Raw genomic sequence first — 21,978 nt, 5'->3', positions numbered from 1 at the left:
AACAAATGTTGCAAGTTCTCAAAATCGAACAAATGTGGGAAAGAGAGAGAATATGACGATCGCGCATTCCTGACAACTGATTTAATGCAAGGTCAAGAGGTCTCTGACTCTCTGGGCTGGTTTCCTTTTTTAAGAAATATGGAGAATATCCAGAAGGGATCCACTGGTCAGAGCGAAAGAGAAAATAGAAAAAAAAAGTCTTGGAAAGCGCCAGGTGGAGTCTGGTGTTTTTGATTGCATATCTGATTACTCCTACACTAATATAGTGTATACAATGTAAATCCATGTAAATCACTCGAGTACCTGAGGGGCTCAAATGTCACTGGTTCCAAGGATCCCTCGTGAATGGTCCAAATCCAAAGTAATTGATAGGCAAAGCGTCATATCCATGAGATCATATGCCAATCACATTCCCTCCCCGGGGCGTTGTGGGCCATCATTTAATATTGATTGTAGAGTACATCTTTACGCTTGTCTGTTGGGGTCCAAGCCTTGCAGTGTTCGATCAGGGTTGGACTGAGTCATTGATTAGTAGAATTTATTCCGGATTTCTGGAGGAGCAGATATATCATACGGGCGACATGGAATGAGGTGGTACTGTTACTAGTAACTGCACTAAAACGATTGTACACAAGGATCACACTGGCAGTCCACACCGATCGGAGCCTCCCCACCGCTAAGTACTTGAAGCCGCTGGGCCTGGCAGTTGAAACCACGGGTGAGATGGTGTGCTTACGTTGTTGATTGGTCGATCAATCGATGATAGTGGAACCCAAAGCATTGTCATTCGCGAATCTGAGCGGCGGCAGTGTACCTGTCGGGAAGTCCATGGTTCCGTTGGTCTCGGATCAATTGCATGAATGTTGCTGGCTGAACCACTGATAACCTATTTCTGGGAAATCAGAGCTAATGTACCTGACCAGAGTTCCATACAATTGTCCCGATCTAATACCTCGATTGAGAAAAAAAAAACCGCGATCCTTTACGGCCATAACCGACTAACAGCCCAACCACCCACTAACGAAAATGAATGAAGCAGAACTGCATACAGTCTGTGTACAGCCTGTCAGGGGTAAAATCCTGACAGGCCCACTAACAAATCCTACACAAATCCCGGTGCAGTCGTCAGACAAAACGTGTGCACGGCGCTTGACCTGACCCACCTTTACCCCCGTTAGTGTCTTAATTAACCCGAGTTTCAGATTCTGACCACTGACATTCACTGCACTTCCGGAGTCTTGGAGAAGTGCCCGCTGCCCCTCCACCATTTGGCCTTGGAATCCTGGTTAACTGTGGAGCAGAGGTTGACTTCTTTTTAGAAACATTCCCGGTGAGTGGCATACCAAGCCATTCAGGGCTGTACTGTAGCCAGCCGAAGTGCGGAGTATCCCAAGCACGTGCGCAATGTACCAGTCTTCAATGTTGAACACATTGGCATTGCTAATACTAACCCAAGTACATTCAAGTTAACAACTAGCCGTGCCTTGGCCGTATACACGGCAGGACACCAATTCGCGCTAAGCCGAATTGGTGTCCCGCAGCGTAATGGAAATTCTCACCGTAATGGAAAAAAAAGGCATTTACATACATTTTTCTAAGCAAATCAAAATTTATCAACAAAAGCAATAACTTCCCCCGTCTCGTTACGGATCTCCTCAGCCTGTGCCTGACTTTGAGTTATATCAGAAGGGCGTAAGGTAGGAGAACCATACTTTTTCTTCATCTCCCGGGTGACGCGTTTTTCTTCTTTTTCAGCTTCTTTAGCCTTCCTGGCAGCAATGCTACGCTTTGCATCTTTAATTCGGAGAATTCCATCATCTCCAAGACCCAATAATCGCCGTTTAGTAATTTTTCTCTCTCTCGGGGCTCTATATCTAGCCATTTCGGCTATAGTAGATGTAGTATTGGCCAGTACATTAAAGTAGAATTCTTGCTCTTCTAAGACCTGTGAGAGTATTTTTTTCTGCTTAGGTGTTATATCAGATCGATCGAGAAGGCTAGAGAGATGCCTTTGTCGTTTTTCCACATCTTTGAAGGTCTTTGAAGATATGTTTTCAAAACTTAAAGACAAAAGGTCTAGCTCTAGAGAGGGTATTTTCTCTTCCCGTAGGTCAATCTCAATATCCGGAATAGAAGGAAAAGCAACTTCAAGTACCTCACAAACTATTTTAGCATTAGGAGGGTAAATTCCTCACTCTTTAAAGACATCCCGACAAACACAGGTATTAAAAACTTTATCTCGGAAGGTATAAAGATCGTGAAGGAAGGATAATTTCAAAGCAAGAAGGCCTCCTCCCCATTGAGATATACAGTTATTTTCCGATCGAAAATAAGCCTTATAAGCTTAGAAGGGTTTTCCATCAAGAGGCTAAAGATAATTCATCCAGTTTAGAGAAAATCCAAATATCTTGATATTTACTTTCTGTGCAGTATCAAGAAATTCATATATCAGATATAAGCCACAGCCATCAACAAGAAGAAAGCATTACTCTCCTTCTTTGACCCGATGGCGTGTTTCACAATCAAATTCTTGAATCCAAAGGGCAGCAAACTTATCAATAATATACCCTTTTTCTACAGTCGCAGTCATCCACTCTTCGGGTAATAGGTAGTCATACCATAACTCCATTCGGTATTGTCCTTTGAAGATAATCAACAACTACATTCGCCAGCCATCAGCAACAATACACTCTACGACTATAACTCTTTCTCCATATTCATTACTTACAAGCTACTAAGCTTTATTTGCTCACTTGGAAAATACACACTAAGTCCGTCCCTATCCAATATAAAACCCAGTTTCATCAAAGTTATAAACTAACCACAGAGACACACCATCGAGAGCCTTAGCTAACAAATCATACCAATAATACAACTCCGACACATCTCCAGCCCCCAGACATTTCGAATCAGTAACCTTCTACCTCCGGAGCTTCATTTCTATATCAGGGAATCGCTTAATATAACAATATACCCAATCCTTTCCGACTGTCCGATCGGGTGTCTTTAACCGGGCAAGAGTAACATTCGCCCACTATTCTATAATACTGGGCGTCAGGGGAATAAAAGCTGCATCCAAGGTGTTTATCCAGAAGCCTAAGGCCTTCTCTTAACGTGAATTTAACGTATAATTCACCGGGATTTTCTCTGTTTTGGGTTTCATATTCCGCTTCACACGCCTCCAAAGCAGCTTATAATCAACACGATATTTTTTGGCAATAGCGGACAAATTCGGCTTTTTTTGCCCTCGAGCATAATTTATAGCCTCATTTACACGAGATACTTCGGTTTCAGTAGATTTGGCCATAGTTAAGGTAGTATTTTTAAGCAGAGAAGGCGCACTGAGAAGAATTTTCCATTACGGTGAGAATTTCCATTACGCTGCGGGACACCAAATGCGGCTAGTGCATTTGGTGTCCTGCCGTGCATACGGCCAAGGCACGGCTAGTACATTTCTGAATAAATATATCCATGGATATATACATCCATGAGCCCTTTGCGTTTTAAGCCTTTTAAAATCTTGATACATGTGTTTGATGTTCAAGTGAATTAGTGGTAGTGTATATATACATTGGAATTATACTTGATTTTGTGATATTCATAAGGTTTTCTTAATTAGGCCAATTTTGCTATATTAACATTTGAATTATCAAACTCAACCTTCTTGAAGTTCAACTTCTGGATGTATGTGTTCGATATGCTTCAAACCTAGGTTTTTGTGTATCTACTCGGAGATCTATCATCATGATGACCGTGTCCGTATTACTAGGCAGCCGCGCCGCAACATGTACCTGTAAGCCCCAAACGTTCAAACGTCCAACGTCCAACATTGAAACAAAAACTTGAACTTGACGGAATCTATCTTTGAAATTCTGATACACCCAGGTACCACATGCTGCCTACCCAAAACCCAAAAAACAATGTCGCCATTTACTACCAAGCGCCGCTCCGGCTTAGATGAACTACTAAATCGGAAACGACTAGGACCCTGGGAGCAATTCCTGGAGCAGCCCTGCGTGTTCCTTGCCCGGAAACTCTACACTTGGCATCAAATTATCCCAGCTGCACCACTCACGAATCCAGTTTTCATTGTCTGTATCTCAGACCATAACACTCAGCCGAGCCTTCCAGATGGAGATATCCTCATCCATGCAGGCGACCTTACACATTCAGGCTCGTTACATGAACTCCAGACCACGCTTACCTGGTTAAATGCACAGGCGCATGCAATTAAGATCGTTGTCGCTGGTAATCACGACTTATTACTAGACACAGGGTACCATAGTAATGATCACAAACTTGGAGCCTCCGCGAACCAAGAAGTCCAAGTCCAACTCTCTGAACGCGATCAACTCGACTGGAGCGATATTATGTATCTGGAAAACGAGGAAGCGCCCGTTATCTGTGAGAATGGTCGGCATTTACGAATCTATGGCAGTCCCCATTCACCTCAAAATGGAAACTGGGCCTTCCAATATCCTCGCAGTCAAGATATCTGGACTACAATCGTCCCAGGTGGTATTGATGTACTGATCACACATGGGCCACCGCGCGGGCACCTTGATCTAATGAAGTTGGGATGTATGCATTTGCTACGAAATTTATGGCGAGTGCAGCCACGGCTACATGTCTTTGGCCATGTTCATGAAGGAAGAGGCACCGAATGGCTGTTATTCGATGAGCTCGAAAATGCATATGAGCGGGTTATTTTTGCTGGAGGGGGACTTTGGTGTCTTTTATTGACTATTTTGGTGTTCTTGAAGACATTATTTCGTCCATCTGTGGAGGCGAGGTGTTTACTTGTAAATGCAACTATAGTGGGCGGGTTGAGGGAGGATGAGCGAAGACAACCTATCATATTTAAAGGGTATCCGTTTAGTTTTATTGTACTGTATTAGTACACAGATAGATCTAGATTGTCAACATTTAATATACGTATACACGTTCCAAGATTCCAAGAATATTGTTGGACTAATCCTTGCTGCACTCCATACTGCAAAGCTCGATACAAACATTGGGCATCAATAGCCGGCATCAAACCCAAAAATTTGGAGCCGACCGAAAATAAGACCCTAGCTTTGTGGGAGCTATCTGCATACAGTATAGCCGAAGATAACAATCTGAGTACAGACCATTCAGAAAGTTGGCAGATAGTGGATCTGAACCGGGCAGCAATACTTCCATGTGCTTCTAACATGCTCCTTTTAGTTCCCTTCTTTTTTTTTTTTAAGTTGCTCCATTTTAGCCCAGGGGTACAATATGAACCCTGCCCCGAAAAGGCATGGTCATAGGAATCTTTTTCCAAAATAGATGGGAATTGAGGGTTACTGCTCCATTCATTCTGAAACATATATGCGAATTCGTCCCTAGCGTCGCTGGGCATGTCACCCTGGGTGCACGGGGCAAGCGCCAACGCGACAGGCAGAGAATGAACCGGAGGGCAGAGAGCAGAAACCCCACTATATTTGATCCATATTAGGGGATTGGACAAAAGCGGCTTAGCCTCGCCTTATAAATCACGTGTGTCTCACGTGACCTCACACCCCTTCAAAAACCGCGATGCCCACTATAACCAGCCTAGCTTCAAGCCACAATTTCTCGCTTCGCGGGAGAACTCCGTCTAGTCCCGCGGCTCTGCACAGCCCGCTTAGTGGCACTGGTTCTAATGCATGACTTGATGACAGCATGATCTAACCAACTACGTGCTCAATTCTGTATTCAAACGCCCTCAGGCATCGCCCAACAAGCTTTTTCTCCCTTACGGAGCTACTAACCTAGGGCCAATCAGGGTCTCTACCTTAGACCCTTGACTACATCCATACATACCCCTCCCCCGCCTTACAGCAGAAATGGCTTTGGTATCTGGCCCAGGCAGGGCTGGAGGTAGTACCTCGCTAGATCAAGAACTGCACATTCTGAAGCATGTCGCTTACATCAAGAACCTAGACACTGTGCGTGCTCTCTCTCACTACGAATATTTAGGAACATATAAACGGGGCAACAGTTGACGGTGACAATAGAGGAAAGATGAGTTGGAGTACTGGCTGACCGAGCACCTACGACTTAATGGGGTCTACTGGGGTTTGACGGCTCTCCATCTACTCGGTCATCCCGATGCTTTGCCCCGGGATGAAACCATTGACTTCGTACTCTCTTGTCAAAGGGACAACGGAGGATTTGGTGCCGCCCCAGGCCACGACGCTCACATGCTCTATACCGTATCTGCTGTCCAAATTTTGGTCATGATTGATGCAGTGGATGAGCTGGAGAAACAAGGTCGTGGAGGCAAACAGAAAGTGGGCTCTTGTACGGTTTCCCTGTGAAATCCTATGTTCTTGCTTTCTTTACTAACATGATCAATTACAGTCATCGCGAGTCTACAAAACCGCGAAGATGGCTCTTTCATGGGAGATCAATGGGGTGAGACCGATACTCGGTTCCTTTACGGCGCATTCAATGCACTGTCACTTTTAGGTCTGATGGATCTAGTCGATGTCCCCAAGGCCGTCGCCTACATCCAAAGCTGCGAGAATTTGGATGGTGCTTATGGTCTTTTTCCTGGCGCTGAGTCTCATTCCGGCCAGGTTTTCACCTGCCTCGGCGCCCTTTCAATTGCTGGCCGCTTAGATCTTGTGAATATAGATCGTATCGGTGCCTGGCTTAGTGAGCGCCAAATTGACAAGGGTGGCTTTAACGGGCGGCCTGAAAAGCTGCCAGACTCTTGCTACACCTGGTGGGTTGGATCAAGTTTAGCTATGATTGATCGACTCCAGTGGATTGATGGAAAGAAGCTTGCTGGGTTTGTCTTGCAATGTCAGGTTAGTTTGATGTCAATCACTTTCAATTCTTGGATCTTGATGCTAACTTCCAAGCAGGACTCTGAAGGTGGTGGCTTAGCTGACCGACCTGGGAACATGGTTGATGTTTACCATACTCACTTTGGCCTGGCGGGCTTGAGTCTTCTTGGTGTTGAAGGTCTGCAAGAGATTGATCCAGTATAGTAAGTGGCATTTTGCATTCTTTCATCTTCATGTCCATGTTGCTAACCATGAACTAGCTGTTTACCTAAATCCGTGATTAGTCGCGTTTTCGCAAAATCTTGAAACCAATTTACGTCGGATCACATCCATTTCTCTTCAATCCCTCCTGCCATCTAATAACCCTTGATTCTTTTTCTCCATGGATCATGGGATACAAGGCAGGAGGAGAGCAATTGTTCACTTTGACTTATTCCGCTTCATACCATCCCACAATAGCCTAGTGGCTGTTAAGACATCGTGGCACATTACTGAATAGTACATAGATACCAGCTAGAAGACGTGACAATGAGATACCAAATGACATTCACCCCTTATCTTGATCTAAGAATTGCTAAAAAAAAAGTGTTATAGACTTAGACATTTCAAGACTCATTGAAACAAATGATAATGTGAACTTTGGAAGACTCGAATGTACTCCTGAGTGGTGCTTGCCTCAGCTGCGGCGATTAGCGTGCCTTCCCCTGCGGCTGGGTGTATACGCTCATACTCCGACCATGTCAAGGCAGCTCCCATCCTTCCCCATCCCCGCTCCAGCTTGATCTTTTCATCGCTCCTTCAGCGTTCTACTTTTTACAGTTATACTTGCTTTTGATTTCTGTTTTGTCTGTTTGGCTCTTATTTTTGCCGTTTCCTTCTGGATTGGATGTACCGATCCCCTCGGTACAATGAACACCCCCATGCTGCAGTGCATCATCTGTCCCGGACAGCCTCGATTCAGTGATGCTTCACATCTTTTGACCCATGTTGCTTCGAAATCTCATCTGTCCTATTACTTCAAGCTTCAAGTCCGCAGCCACCAAGAGACTCAAGCGATCGAACTCCTCGAACAATATGACGAGTGGTACAGCGCCAACAACCTCGCACAATTGTTGTCCGACAGAATGACCTCCAAAGATGATCGGAAGAAAAAGCACAAGTCACATCCGAAGGGACCAGTCGGTTGCAGTGTTCAGCGTCAACAGAGAAGCTCACGGAGGTCGAGTACAAAAGATCATAGCCTGTCGACAGCCCCCGCCCTTCCCGAATACCTCGATCCCCGTCTGGCGAATGGTGCAGAGAATGTGGAACATAACATGAAGTCCGAGGATGTCTCATTCGTCTCATGCTATGCAACCCCAGCCACATCTACGGCTATTGATGGCCATCCTATCATGGAGATAGAGGCTCATCTCAGAATGAGCATAACACATTCTATGGGGGTTTTGAATCACAATGGAGAACATGGGGAGGATTGCAGTCGTGTCGAGAATGCCTATAACCCGTTTCCTGAAACACCCAAGCATCAACGGACGAGAGAAAGACCGGATGACATGCCTTCAGCAATGGGTTACGACATAGTAGATCCGTTTGTGGACAACAGAAGGCTTTCCGGGGCTTCAAACGACATGGAAGCTGATAAGGAGCGAGCAGATGAGATGGCGAGGCTGAAGGGGATACTGTGGCCCGGGATGGATATATTTGATTCGGCAACTCAACAAATGCGGCGCAAGCGTAATCAGAAAAAGGACGGGAATGTGCTGAGGATGATGGAGATGACATCCTTGCAGGTGGAGCCTACTGAGCTCATTTTTTCACCAACGGGACTATTTAGGAAGCAGCGCACGATCACTGGTAATGTTGAAGATAACAGTCCCTTGAAAGGAGAGACGCCGATCCCAAAGCGACGACTGTCTCGCTCCAAGAAAGGGGTTCTTCGTCGAGCCGACCCTAATCGACCACGAGCCCAAGACCGAAGGCGGTCCAAAAGGACTGTCAACAGCAATCGCAACAAGACCGGATTCACGGCATATGGTGCCAATTCTGGTTCTCCACCTCAATTTGATAGAGGATTGAAAGACCTCGGAACATCATATACTCCCGACGACGGCGAAATTGGTCTTGCTGTGCAGGCATTTGGAAAGCGAGCCCGCAATGCGTTTACCATATTTGCCGACGAAGATGATCGGAGCAAAGCGGGATACAAAGATCAGCCTGCACACTCTAAGCCCTCTCGGGAAACATTGACACCAGCTCGTTTGGTTCTGAACAGCAAGCATGACTCCAATGATCATGTAGGAAACCCTGGCCCATCGGCACTGGATAAAGAAAACATTGAACCGATGATGGCTCCCCAAGGCCGAATTGGCTTGCATGGTTGGCACTCGCCATTTCCAAGACGAAACGATACGGACAATGCAGGGTATACGCCAGGTTACTACTATGATGAGCCGTCTCATGGAGATCTTGGACATGACGACGGATCCGAAACTGCTGCATACCGATCCAACCCTCTCCTGGCGCCGGGCTCAAAAATGGAATACTACGAGGCCAGCTCATACGGACAAGATATAATGATGGCTCACGGAGTTTGGACAGCTTCTCTACATCATGCATCTTCAAATGCGACCATCTCCGAGGAAGATCATCATGATCTTGCCCAGCTATATTTAGCCACACACGCAGACTAATCTTCTATAACGCTCGAAATTCGCATTCATGATCGTGTCCTCGGTCGACCCTCTCATGACTTAGACTGACCATCCTGCATCTTGACCCATGAGAAGCATGACCATGGTTGGACCCCTATTCTTTTTGCAACATCAAGCATGTCTTCATATTGAGGTGGATGAAGTATCTCTCCGTCGTTCCGGTGATGAAGTTTCATGACTGTCTTATAATTATTGATAGTATAAATACCCAGAGTTTTGACAGTTTTGTAATCAATTGAATCGATTCATTATATTTAGCTTTCATGAGACCAATGCCAGTGATTTATTACATAGTATAAAATGGTTCATTATAGATCCCCCGAACATGCAGCATTAGGGCGATTTATCTATGGGGAACTATAGCGCCCAGCAGGGAAAGCGTACTTGGTCATATATTAACTTACCACCTGGTACGAAATACTCTATTGTATGTACTGTGTACTCTAAATATGTCCATAAATTGTAGAAAAAGTAGAAAAGCAAGTCAAATATGGGGGTTTCCCTGCTGGGCGCTATACCCGTACATGTACTTATCCAATGACGCCGATAAGAAGATGACTCAGCAACCAATTAAACTCCAGCGCGTACAAGACGCGTCGAATTCGACAGGTCAACTGGAGGGCAATTGAGGCAGCACAGCTTCTTCATCCCCCAAACAAATAGAGAGTCCCGAAAATTCAAAATCCGTATCTATCGAGATTCCATCCCGAAGCATATCGAGCCACCATGCCACCCCAATCCTCGCCACCGTCCTCCGCACCATCTCCGTCCCTACAGCGCAAGCAGCAAACTATCTCAAGCTTCTTTACACAAAAGCCATCTTCAACCCCGAAAGCCACTCCTACCTCTAGAACCAGTACGCCCCAGAAGTCTCAACCAAAACCATCTAAGAAGAGACCTGCCTCTCCCGAGCCAGGAGCAAAGACAGAACAAGCACCTAAGAAGGCAAATCATATCCAAGAAGACGATGAGGAGGATGACATCGTCGCACCACCCACTAAACGAGCTCGAACGAACGGCTCAGCCCCTACAAATGATTGCCAACCATCTGCAGAGGCTTTGCCAAACCCAGCTACCCAACTAGAGAGCAGCCAGCGAACAGACATCTTCAAATATCAAAGCTCGCAGGCTTCCGCCCGACCTGCCCAAGAGGATGATTCGGAAGACGCACAGAGGAGAAAAGAAAAGGACCAACTACACCAGAAATTTGTTCGGAAGCTCGGAGGTGCAGATTGTCTCATTGGTATTGGACGGAATGTATCCAATGACGTCGCTGTTGGAGAAGTGGAGGAAGGCGAAGAAGCCGAAGCTGATGATGAGCCTGCTCCTCCACCGAAGAAAGGGAAAGGCGCCGCTAAAAAGGGCGGTACTAAGTTGACACCAATGGAGCGACAGGTTATCGATATCAAGCGCAAGAATATGGATACGGTGCTTGTAGTTGAGGTTGGATACAAGTTTCGGTTCTTTGGAGAGGACGCTCGTGTTGCGGCGAAAGAGTTGGGAATAGTGTGTATTCCTGGAAAGTTCAGATTCGATGAACGTAAGTTATGCATTGTGCAACTGTTGCTTGTTTTATTTCCGTTCACCGTCTAATGTTCTCTTGCAGATCCCTCCGAAGCTCATAACGACCGTTTCGCTTCGGCTAGTATTCCTGTGCACCGATTACATGTTCACGTGAAGCGACTAGTTACTGCAGGGCATAAGGTCGGTGTCGTGCGACAAATTGAGACAGCCGCCCTGAAAGCTGCGGGTGATAATCGTAATGCACCGTTTGTGCGCAAATTGACGAATCTCTACACGAAAGGAACCTACATTGACGATGTGGAGGGCCTTGAGGGCTCTGTACCTGCTGCTGGGAACTCTTCGCCGGCCACGGGGTACATGTTGTGTATTACAGAGGCCAATGCCAAAGGCATGGGCAACGACGAGCGTGTTAACGTCGGTATTGTCGCTGTCCAACCTGCCACTGGTGATGTGATCTACGATGATTTTGAGGATGGATTTATGCGAAGTGAGATCGAGACGAGATTACTACACATCGCGCCTTGTGAGATTGTGATTGTCGGAGAGATGTCTCGTGCTAGCGAAAAACTTGTACAGCACTTATCAGGAAGTAAGACGAATGTTTTCGGTGATGCAGTGCGAGTTGAGCGGGCTTCGAAAAAGAAGACAGCCGCTGCTGAGGCACATAGCCATGTTTCAACATTTTACGCAGGTAAAATGAAAGCAACAGGTACGGAAGAGGATGCGCAAGCGGCCAAATTACTTCAGAACGTCCTTGGGCTTCCGGAACATGTTACAATCTGCTTATCTGCTATGATTGAACATATGTCTGATTATGGACTGGAGCATGTGTTTGACTTGACCAAGTATTTCCAACCGTTCTCGGCTCGTTCACACATGCTGCTTAACGGAAATACATTGGTTAGTCTTGAAATTTATCAGAATGGGACAGATCACTCGGCGAAAGGGAGCCTGTTTTGGACTTTGGACCGTACGCAGACGCGATTTGGACAGCGGCTGCTGCGACGGTGGGTTGGACGACCTTTGCTTGATAAGGCACGCTTAGAGGAACGTACCAATGCCGTTGAAGAATTGACGAATCCTGCTCGGACAGTTCCTGTCGAGCGTATCAAGGGACTGTTGAGTAAAATCAAGAGTGACCTGGAAAGGAGTTTGATCCGTATTTATTATGGGAAGGTGAGTCAACCATCATATGTTTGGATATTCTCTCTTACTAAATCTTTGAAGTGCACTCGACCAGAGCTTCTTACTGTTCTGCAAACCATGCAGATGATCTCCATGGAGTTCAGCGAAGTCAAATCTCCTGCTGATACCAAGTTTGATTCGCCCTTGATCAGTGAAGCTGTTGCATCTCTTCCTACCATCCAAGGAGATGTCACCCGCTTCCTGGAAAAGATAAATCTCCATGCTGCCCGAACTGACGACAAGTATTCCTTCTTCTGCGAAGAAGAAGAGACAGAAGATATCGAGGAACAAAAGCTCGGAATCGGCAGCGTCGAGCATGAACTACAAGAGCATCTGAAGGTAGCCGAGGAGCGCATAGAAAGAAAAAAGGTGGAATATGCAACAGTTTCAGGAATCGAATACCTCATTGAAATCGAAAACAATTCTCTTGCAATCAGAAAGGTGCCCGCCTCTTGGGTCAAAGTCAGCGGCACTAAGAAGGTCTCACGATTCCATACTCCCGAGGTGATTCAACTCATACGCCAACGGGACCAGTACAGGGAAGCATTAGCAGCAGCCTGCGATAGAGCCTTCCGAGCTCTGTTGGCCGAAATATCAACACAATACCAATTCTTCCGTGACTGCGTCCAGAGTCTCGCAACATTAGACTGTTTACTCTCTCTTGCAGCTATCGCCCAACAACCCGGCTACGTCAAACCAGAGTACACAGATCATCCATGTCTCCATGTCGAGCAAGGCCGTCATCCAATGGTTGAACGACTTCTCACAGACGCCTACGTTCCAAACGACACCGATCTAGATACAGACGCTACCCGCGCCTTACTCGTGACAGGACCAAACATGGGTGGTAAATCCAGTTACGTCCGTCAAGTCGCCCTCATCGCAATAATGGGACAAATAGGGTCTTACGTCCCCGCTTCCTCTGCTCGTCTAGGTCTTCTAGACGCAGTCTTCACCCGGATGGGTGCATTCGATAACATGCTCGCGGGCGAATCAACATTCATGGTCGAACTCTCCGAAACAGCCGATATCCTCAAACAAGCAAGTCCGCGCTCTCTCGTGATTCTCGACGAGCTGGGCCGTGGTACCTCCACCCATGACGGTGTAGCTATTGCACAGGCTGTATTAGATTATATGGTTCGTTCGATTCGCTCACTTACCTTATTCATTACACATTATCAACATCTTTCACGGATGGTTCAATCGTTCCCTGATCAATCTCTTCGGAACGTTCATATGCGGTTCACGGAATCGGGCGAAGAAGGGAATGAAGATATCACGTTTTTGTATGAGGTTAGCGAGGGAGTTGCGCACCGGAGTTATGGATTGAATGTTGCGAGGTTGGCGAATTTGCCTCCGTCTGTTATTGACTTGGCGAGGGAGAAGAGTTCGGAGCTGGAGGAGTCTATTAAGAGGAAGAGATTGGCGGTGCTTGCTAGTGCCGTTGGGAAAGCTGTTGAAGAGAAGGGTTCTGAGGGGACGGCTGGTGATGATGAGATGCTTGAACGGCTACTTGCTAGTGTTGCGCAGTTGTAGTTTCCAGGCTATTTCATTTAATGCTGTCCTATATGGGCCTTCAAAGATCTTGTACATTATATTCATAGAAAATGATACTGCCATATTCTTTCAAATAAGACATGTCGATATTCAGAGCATGCCCAGGTGGCAGCACCGATATTTCATGCCTAAGTAATTTTATATTGCAATGCCCATAATTGCCTAGGTGGAGTCTGCTGAACGTTGTATGTCAAGACAGAGATCTAGACCAAGTCAAAAATCACTATGAGACCTAAGATTGGTAAACCATGCATCTAGGAACTCAAGTCTACATATCCAAAGACCCCACAGAGCTCAGGATTGGCGCTGTCTTACACTACATTACCCCAGTCTTTCGACATGACAGAACAGGAAGTTTCAAATTTTTTTATACATTCCCATAGTTCTTTTTAGTCGATCAGACCTGGTTCTAATCTCGGTGCCCATTTCTAGTACCACCTTGCAGCGCAAAGGAAAAAGGAGAAGAAGAGAAGCACATCACAACCTCGTTTGTCGCATTGAGCCCATGCAAGCACGTCAAATGGACGTGTGATAGTAAAACACCAGACCAAACCAGACCGACCATCCCACAAATTCCACAAGCCAGCCATCCATCGCGCAACCTCAGTTCATTTCTCATACAAGGGGGTTGAATCTGTTCGCTCACTCCATCTCTCTCTCTCGTGATTTTCCCAAAAACGACTTCAAGGACTTTCTGGATATGTGAATACCAAAAAATCCCATACACCCAGTTCAGAAACCACCTCTAGTGGATCATCGGAAAACGAGAACTTCGAGAGGTGATTTGAAAGGGGCGATGCGGCGGTTGAGGTTGAGGAGGCGGGGAATTCAAAGAATCGGCGAAAAAGAAAAAGGGACACAATTTTGGCCGAAGACGATTAAGGAAAACCGGACGTGAGGGATATGCGAGAGACGAAGAGAGACGAAAGACATAGCGCGAGTGAATTGTTGTTTTTGGAGATTTTAACGGAGACGACGGGCCTCACGCTCAGACTCGAGCAAGCAGAGGATGTCGTCAACACGGACTGTTGCAATTGGTTAGCCTTGTTGTTTGAAGTATTTCGATGTGACGGTGCCGAATTTTTTTTTGAGTGTGGTTGGGTGTGGTTGGTTTGGATCTTCAATTTTTTGCAATATTCCCCCTCTTTCGTAGATTTATTTGATACCCAGATCCATCCTCGGCGTGATAAAGGGAAGAGAAAGAAAGGAATCTAATCGCATACCTGGGCCCTTGACGTTACGGATGATAGAACGGGAAGTGTCGTCCATGAACTCGACGCGGACCTGGGTGACACCACCACGGGAGCCTATAATTCAATAATAAATCACAGATCAGCATTCTGTCCTCTGAAAAATCGGGTTTTCATCCTCCAATATGATCCTGGCGATTGCGGAGGTTGTAACGGTTGTTTCGACCTCCGGGGATCTCGAAATATTGCGGGAATCTCGAATTGTTCTCGTGTGGGATGTAGGAGAGGTCACGTACCGGTGCGGCCGAGGACACGGGTCACCTTGACGAGCTTGACGGGCTGCTTGCTGGAATCCATCTTGGAGGGATGAGGGAGAGCTCGGACGAGGGTGGTGAGAGTTTGGGTGGACTGGAGGAAGAGGCGGATGTGAAGATGAATTTGCCTTGTGTGGGTTCCTCAAATTACGCGAGGGCTCAGGGCTGTCGACACCTGACCCGTCGGGCATCAAGAGAGTCTTATGCATGTGCTTAGTCATGTAGTTCTGCGGGTGATCGACACCTCGACACCTTAAAAGAAATCAGGCAACCAAATCATTCGATTCTATTAGTCATCATCTTCAGACCGCAAAGTCAATTAACATAGGGGAACGAAGTATGCATAGGGTATTGATTTGTATGGGCATTATTGTTACTAACAATTTATTAATGCCATTACTGTAGAAATAAGTACATGTCCGAAATCAAGAAATCCAATCTCTACAAATTCTTCCATATCATCCATCCACGTGCGTATATCCCGCCATATCCTTTGTCGTACCTAGTGTCTATCTTCCAAGGTTCTATGACTCGGAGTCCACCCGTCACACCGGAGGCATATCGGAGCCACCCAATCGCTGCCCCTCCAATTTCTGCCGCAAAGAGCTCCGGTCTGCCCGCAACCATTTCTACCCTACACCTGAACAGTTACTTCGCGACAATATCGCAAGTTCTTGCATACTGCAATTGAAACTCAGAGATCTTTGATCTTAATATCACCATCACATCCAACAACAGTACATATATTAAAAAAGTCGCTTCGTGCCCCGCGCCAATCGCAATGGATCTCGTCAACCAGTGAGTCACCAACAAAGCTACAAATGGATTAAAAAACCAATAACTGACTCAATTGAAATAAAGCCTCGAAGGAAGACTTCTCTTCGCTGTCCCTAAAAGCAAGTCCCATCTCATCTTGTCCCCTAACCCAAAATACCCATGAGTCACACAACCCACCACCACCAAATGCATATCATACCCTACACACCAAAGACATTCCATACGAAACATAAACGACCTCCAATGAAACCCTACTAACTAAAGAGTTCAGAGGGCCGTCTCCAACAATCAACCCTAGACCTCCTAGCAGGCTGCGACGTCCAATTCCGCCGCGAAACCCGCCTCGATATCGCACTCGTCAAAAACCTTCCTATCGCCCTAATCTTCCTCCCAGCAGCCGATATCCCCACCTTCGTCGGCGAAGGCCGCGTCGACCTCGGAATAACAGGTCGTGACCAGGTCGCCGAGCACGACGCCACACTTCCCGCCGGCGAAACAAGTGGCGTTGAAGAGATTCTCGATCTCGGCTTTGGAGGATGTAAATTGCAAGTTCAGGTTCCTGAGAAGGGAGACATTAGCGAGGCAAGCCAGCTTGTTGGTCGTAATGTCGTGACTAGCTTTACTGCGTTGTCGGAGAAGTTTTTTGCGGGGTTGGAAGGTGTAAGTGATGGTAAGAAGTTGAGTACGAAGATTAAGTATGTGGGTGGTAGTGTTGAGGCTGCTTGTGCGTTGGGTGTTGCGGATGGTATTGTTGATCTTGTTGGTATGTTACCCTCTTTTATTTCTCCCTTACCTTCGGTGCAGGTTTATTAATTGTCTGTGTTTGATATTATAGAATCCGGCGAGACTATGAAAGCCGCCGGTCTCAAAGCAATTGATACAGTCGTAACCAGCACAGCCGTCCTCGTCAAATCCCGAGACTCAAACAACGAGCTTCTTAACCTGCTCACCTCACGTATCCGCGGTGTTATCACGGCCCAGAAATTCGTGCTGTGCCAGTATAATATTCCTCGCTCGGAGCTGGCAACCGCATCAAAGATTACACCTGGTAAGCGGGCGCCTACTATTACTGCTCTTGAGGAGGAGAATTGGGTTGCTGTTAGTTCTATGGTTGAGAAAAAGAGAATCGCTACTGTTATGGATGAGTTGATTAAGGTTGGGGCTACGGATATTTTGGTTTTGAACATTGCGAACTCTCGTACTGATTAGGGAGAGGGTTGAGATGTTCGATCTACTTTGATTTGTTCCTCTTTCGATTTCTGTTTGCCTTTCTACCCTCCTACTACTTGTCAGTCGATACTGGCATTCTTGCGTGAGGCGAGACGAGGCTCAGTCTGGTGCTGGGATCTTTGCTTTCTTCTGATTTCTGATGGATTCAGTTTCGTATATGATTATGTTCATGATTGGTTTTATGCAATTGCGATTGTACGGTGCAAAGACAAAAAGATGTTGGTATATAGAGCATTGGGTTCTGAAGTTATATAGCGAGTCTTAGGTACCTAAAGGATTTGAAATGTCTTTGTATGAAATGATCTAATTCATTAAGTTTAATCTTTCTAAGTAACTCGGAAGTGTCTTTGTGCATATAATACATGAACAATGAACAATGAACAATGAACTTGAAAGTGTATGTCCAAGACGTATCACCGATATCATAACATCAGTCGTAACAAAAGTGGTATCATGACAAGAATGGAAAGCAAAAAACAGAACAACATGAATAGTGAGAAGAAAGAAAAAGACATGCATTATGTATACAATGCAAAAGGTTCAGGGCATCCCATGAATGTAGAGTAGAGAAAAAATTTGGGATGAAAGTCTAGTCTAGTCTGACTAGACAAACTAGACCTGACTTCCCATACCAACACCCTCTTTCCTTCCGTGAACAATAGCTCGTAAGCATTGCCCCACTCCCTCAAGGTCACCGAGTAATCCAACATGACCACGATCACTCTTCACCAATCCATCTTTGATAACTCGATATCCAGAAGGTAACATCGCCGCCGAAGCAAGACAGACACCATCCCCTGCTGCAAAAGCCAGATCATCAAATGCGTCTCCATGCTTAATTGCTTCGCGCGAGTTAACACGGGCACCGTACACGGTAGGCACACTTTTACCATAAAGAACAGCAGCAGGGGGATACTTGTTATCAGACTGGTGAGAAGGCTGGAATCCAAGATCAGACTTGAATTGCTTCACCTCTGACAAGGTGCGTTGCAAGTATTCAATAGCTGCGGCGCGGGGAATGGTACATGTTGTCGAAGCCTTGGATGATCCGACACTTCCACGTGGATTGGCGACAGGGCCAACGAGACCATCGACGGGAAGCTGAATGTTCTCCTCGGCCTTTTCGAAGACGGCTCTGGGAGAAATGGAAGGTAGTGAATTTGTAGAGTGGGTTGTGTTGCGGGATGATAGGTCTTCCTCTGTGGTTTGGGTGTGGCCATCTAGATCTGAAGAATCTTGACCATGAGAATAAGACATAGAATTGTCGGAGTCCTCGCGGGGCCCAGAGAGAATCGCTTTCGGCTGTTTAGAGCGAAGTCTTTGAAACCACCAAGGCCTCCGCTTCCACTTCCACTTCCGCTTGTTGTTGGAGGGAAATTAGGTGTGATGCATGGGGAAAGACGGTATTCAGCCCAGGAGCGAGCGTCGAAGAAATCAACTCGGAACTCTTCTTTGGACTGCTTATCGATGAAGCAATGTCCATCTTCTGGGAGGAGAGCATAGCTAGTACGGAAAGTAAAGTTGACTTGGGCAGTCAGAACTCGCGAGCTGAGAAGGACATCATCGCCATGGCGTAGTGGGCCGAGGATATTCACACAGTGCTGTGGGACACCGGCGTATACAACACCCGCAAAGAGATCAGGTCGTTGGTTAACGGCATGACGAGTGATGAGACCACCGAGACTGTGCGCAACCACATAAGCACCGCGTCTTTGGCCAGTTTCGCTATTTGGCCGATTGGAAGGTAGACCTTCGAGGAACTCAATTAATCTTTTAGAAAGAAGATCCGGACTCAGTCGCCAGTCGTAGCCGTAGTCCCAGACGCGCAAATCACCACGAACGGCATTCTCACATTTTCGCAATCGCTTCATCAGCCGTCTGCAGACATCCACTGGACCAACATGAGATAGTACACCAGAAGGAATGATAGTTTCTTCCATGCGCTCTTCATCCTCTCGAGTCAAGCCAACTTCCAAATCGACCTTTCGTAGATTCAGTCCCACTTTCATAGGCACCCATAATTGACGATGTGGCGCCTTAGCAGATCGCAAGATAGAACCACGATAACCTCCCAGAATCACAATATCTCCCGTTAATTCAGACATGGCCTCTTCTAAGATCGGATGAGTAGACTGTGGATTCTTAGGGGGCGGTGGTGGTGTTGCTACCCGATGCACCGAGCTCTTCATTCCTCTATCATTTGTAGAAGTTGAAGAGCCACCGAAATCATTGAAAAAGGGTCTGGAAGTCCAATCATTACGTATATCCTGCAAATTGAGCGCCGGCATACTCAACAGCCGACTACTGGAATCTTGCAAGGAGTCTTTAATCGCCTTAAACCGGCTGTTAACCTGTGAATGTACATTTTCATACAGCGGTCGTTGCTCCAAAGAAGACGCCGTAGATGATGCACGCAAATACAATGATTGATCCGACGATGAGCGTTTAATGCTAGGCGGACGTTTTGGCATCGCCGTACTAGGACGTCTAGCAAACGAATGCTTCACAGCAAAGCTTGCTTCCAAAGATCGCAGCTCAGGAATATGCCGCGCATCATGTCCTTCGTCAGAATCATGGCCGACAATATTGACAGCCTCAGCCGAAGATTGTTGCGACTGGTCCCGATGTTGACGTCCCCTATCCAACGAGGAAGTCCGTCTCAAAAGCAGCGAGGAGTTCCGCTTATGTAAAGGAGCAATAGGAGCAACAGGAGCAATAGTCTGACTGCGAGCACGATTCTGAGAATTGCTCCCAGATAAAAACGGGAGAGACGGGCGTTTCGCCGCGAACGACGCCAGATTCAAATCCGGAAGAAGCCTTTTCAATTCTCCCGACCAAGCCCGCGGTCTGCGAGGCAATGACGTCTTCAAAAGCGATCGTGTAAAGCTTGAACGATGGGTATTATTATTGTTATTGTTATTGTTATTCGCAACAGTTGAATCCTTGGGTTCCTGGTAGTCGACCGACGCAGGCGTCGGGCCATCAGTGTGGGGACCGCGCGGCGTTCGGCGCTCAACCGGCAATGATTGCGCATGAGGATGCACACGCGGAGCGGGAGCCCCAGTCCCAGCACCGTGAGTCGTCGGTTCGGCTATGGAAGCATCCTCCTGTCGGGCCCCCAATTTATTACGCCCCACCGGGACTGATTCTGGCTCAGCCGTCAGCTGTGAGACGAAAAGACCATCTTCGCCGACAGTATCCGGGATTGTGTCTGAGATTGCGGTAAAGTAGCCGCCGTGGTCTTCTAGGATTCTGTTCTTCTCTTCGGCGGGCGTGGCGCGGGCCTTCATGCGGCTCTGTGTGGGACCGATACTGACGCCGACGACATCACTAGCTGTATCTTCGTCGACATCGCTATCGGAATGGGCGGCTTGGCCGTCGCTGTCGGAGCTGGAGAAGGAGGAGTACTGGGAGGGAGTTTCGGAAGCGATTGCATGACCGGAGGATTCGGATGAATAGGGTTCTTGTTGGGTTGGGGGTTGTCGTTGTCTTGATTGACGCTGTTGCTGTTGCTGTGATTGCTGATTGGCATAATTGCGCCTCGGCACAGAACCTAACGGGTCTGGCTTGTTTGCGAGGAGAGATGTCATGGCATAAATTCCGATTGATCAGGGAGGAAGAACAAAAAGAAAAGGAAATAGAAGAAACAATGGACAAGCTCGAATGCCAAGTTTCAGGGCATTAGGTCGTACAGCAAGTTGTATCCCAAAGTTAAAAAAGCTTGGCCACTCAAAAACCGGGAGAGTGGGTTCCTGTAGGATGTAGGATGATGCAAGCGGGGAGGAACGTTGAAGTGGTACAAGAAAGATAAACCTGGGGTATTTCAATTTGATTTAATCCTGACGTCTTCAAGTTGAGATGTGCAAGGAACTTGAATCAGGAAACAACTGATGGTTATTAAATCAATGGAAACCGGAAACAGACAGGGTTCCACAACACAGCCTTCGGGTTAACCGGAAGGAAGCAAAAACTCTGATGTGAATAATCAGATTCGATAGAAAGAGAGAGAATCAATATTCAAAATGTTCCATATTTAAGGGAATCCAGTCTTTAGTTAAGTTATAACTAAACTAATTTGGCCCCAATAATTCAGGCTTCTTTGTTTTCTTTTCATGATGATCGGCGAACATCACCCATCACCGTGGTCTAAAGCCGGGAGATCGGAGCCCAGAATTGCCTCTAATAGAACCGCCCCCAGCCTCATCCACGTTGGATTGTAGCGTTAGTGTCTCTAACGCCCAATTACTACTGCCCAGTCAAGCTTTTGTCATCTCTTATCTGGATTCAAAAGTACCGCTCATAATCCGGGGAGGTTCGTGCTCCAATCACCCCGCTCCAACTGTTAATCTATTAGTACTTCGTATACTAGTAATTGGTGGCTTGCCGAGGGATCTGATCGTACTATGCACTATGTAAATCCTAATCCACCTTGGCGTCTCAATTCTTGGATCGCGCTGAGCGGAAATCATATCCTGTACAATTTAAACCTTCGCAGTGAATTTTCTTATCTGGATGGTAAATCTAGATGTCACAACAATCATAATATTACCTACTTAATACTATAGAGTGTCCAGATGTCGCGCTATTATGGACTAGTTCAACTGGAATCCATAAGTCTGGTCAGCATATGTTGCACGGGTTGATCCTTTCATTTCTAGCCTGATTTGAGAGATGGCGAACATCACAGCCCTCG

General features: G+C 46.6%; 7 protein-coding genes across 7 annotated transcripts; 5 read left to right on the top strand and 2 right to left on the bottom strand.

Annotated features, from left to right (window-relative positions):
- Positions 1–3,920: 3,920 nt before the first annotated feature.
- N7478_001112 (metallophosphatase domain-containing protein) lies at positions 3,921–4,898 on the top strand (the record flags this gene model as incomplete). Its single annotated transcript, XM_056917327.1, has 1 exon — positions 3,921–4,898. The coding sequence occupies one exon, from the start codon at positions 3,921–3,923 to the stop codon at positions 4,896–4,898; it is 978 nt and encodes a 325-aa protein (XP_056785207.1).
- Positions 4,899–5,849: 951 nt separating this feature from the next.
- On the top strand, positions 5,850–7,103 carry N7478_001111 (Rab geranylgeranyltransferase subunit beta BET2; the record flags this gene model as incomplete). Its single annotated transcript, XM_056917326.1, has 5 exons — positions 5,850–5,951; positions 6,021–6,306; positions 6,367–6,818; positions 6,876–7,000; positions 7,058–7,103. The coding sequence occupies 5 exons, from the start codon at positions 5,850–5,852 to the stop codon at positions 7,101–7,103; spliced, it is 1,011 nt and encodes a 336-aa protein (XP_056785206.1).
- Positions 7,104–7,705: 602 nt separating this feature from the next.
- N7478_001110 (uncharacterized protein) lies at positions 7,706–9,487 on the top strand (the record flags this gene model as incomplete). The annotated part of the gene is made up of 1 exon (XM_056917325.1): positions 7,706–9,487. One exon carries the CDS (start codon positions 7,706–7,708, stop codon positions 9,485–9,487), a length of 1,782 nt encoding a protein of 593 aa, XP_056785205.1.
- A 747-nt stretch (positions 9,488–10,234) lies between these two features.
- msh3 (mismatch repair protein MSH3) lies at positions 10,235–13,753 on the top strand (the record flags this gene model as incomplete). The annotated part of the gene is made up of 3 exons (XM_056917324.1): positions 10,235–11,048; positions 11,115–12,208; positions 12,260–13,753. The coding sequence occupies 3 exons, from the start codon at positions 10,235–10,237 to the stop codon at positions 13,751–13,753; spliced, it is 3,402 nt and encodes a 1,133-aa protein (XP_056785204.1).
- A 984-nt stretch (positions 13,754–14,737) lies between these two features.
- N7478_001108 (40S ribosomal protein eS28) lies at positions 14,738–15,321 on the bottom strand (the record flags this gene model as incomplete). The annotated part of the gene is made up of 3 exons (XM_056917323.1): positions 14,738–14,799; positions 14,998–15,081; positions 15,261–15,321. The coding sequence occupies 3 exons, from the start codon at positions 15,319–15,321 to the stop codon at positions 14,738–14,740; spliced, it is 207 nt and encodes a 68-aa protein (XP_056785203.1).
- Positions 15,322–16,059: 738 nt separating this feature from the next.
- On the top strand, positions 16,060–17,264 carry N7478_001107 (ATP phosphoribosyltransferase; the record flags this gene model as incomplete). The annotated part of the gene is made up of 4 exons (XM_056917322.1): positions 16,060–16,076; positions 16,140–16,174; positions 16,327–16,818; positions 16,891–17,264. The coding sequence occupies 4 exons, from the start codon at positions 16,060–16,062 to the stop codon at positions 17,262–17,264; spliced, it is 918 nt and encodes a 305-aa protein (XP_056785202.1).
- Positions 17,265–17,897: 633 nt separating this feature from the next.
- On the bottom strand, positions 17,898–20,875 carry N7478_001106 (uncharacterized protein; the record flags this gene model as incomplete). The annotated part of the gene is made up of 2 exons (XM_056917321.1): positions 17,898–18,511; positions 18,541–20,875. 2 exons carry the CDS (start codon positions 20,873–20,875, stop codon positions 17,898–17,900), a joined length of 2,949 nt encoding a protein of 982 aa, XP_056785201.1.
- Between the last annotated feature and the right edge of the window lie 1,103 nt (positions 20,876–21,978).

This window comes from Penicillium angulare (genome assembly GCF_028827245.1).
Source record: "Penicillium angulare strain IBT 27051 chromosome Unknown utg000001l_segment0_segment0, whole genome shotgun sequence".
Lineage (NCBI taxonomy): Eukaryota > Fungi > Ascomycota > Eurotiomycetes > Eurotiales > Aspergillaceae > Penicillium > Penicillium angulare.
Note: the sequence above shows the minus strand (reverse complement) of the source record. Positions and strands in the feature narration are given on the sequence as shown.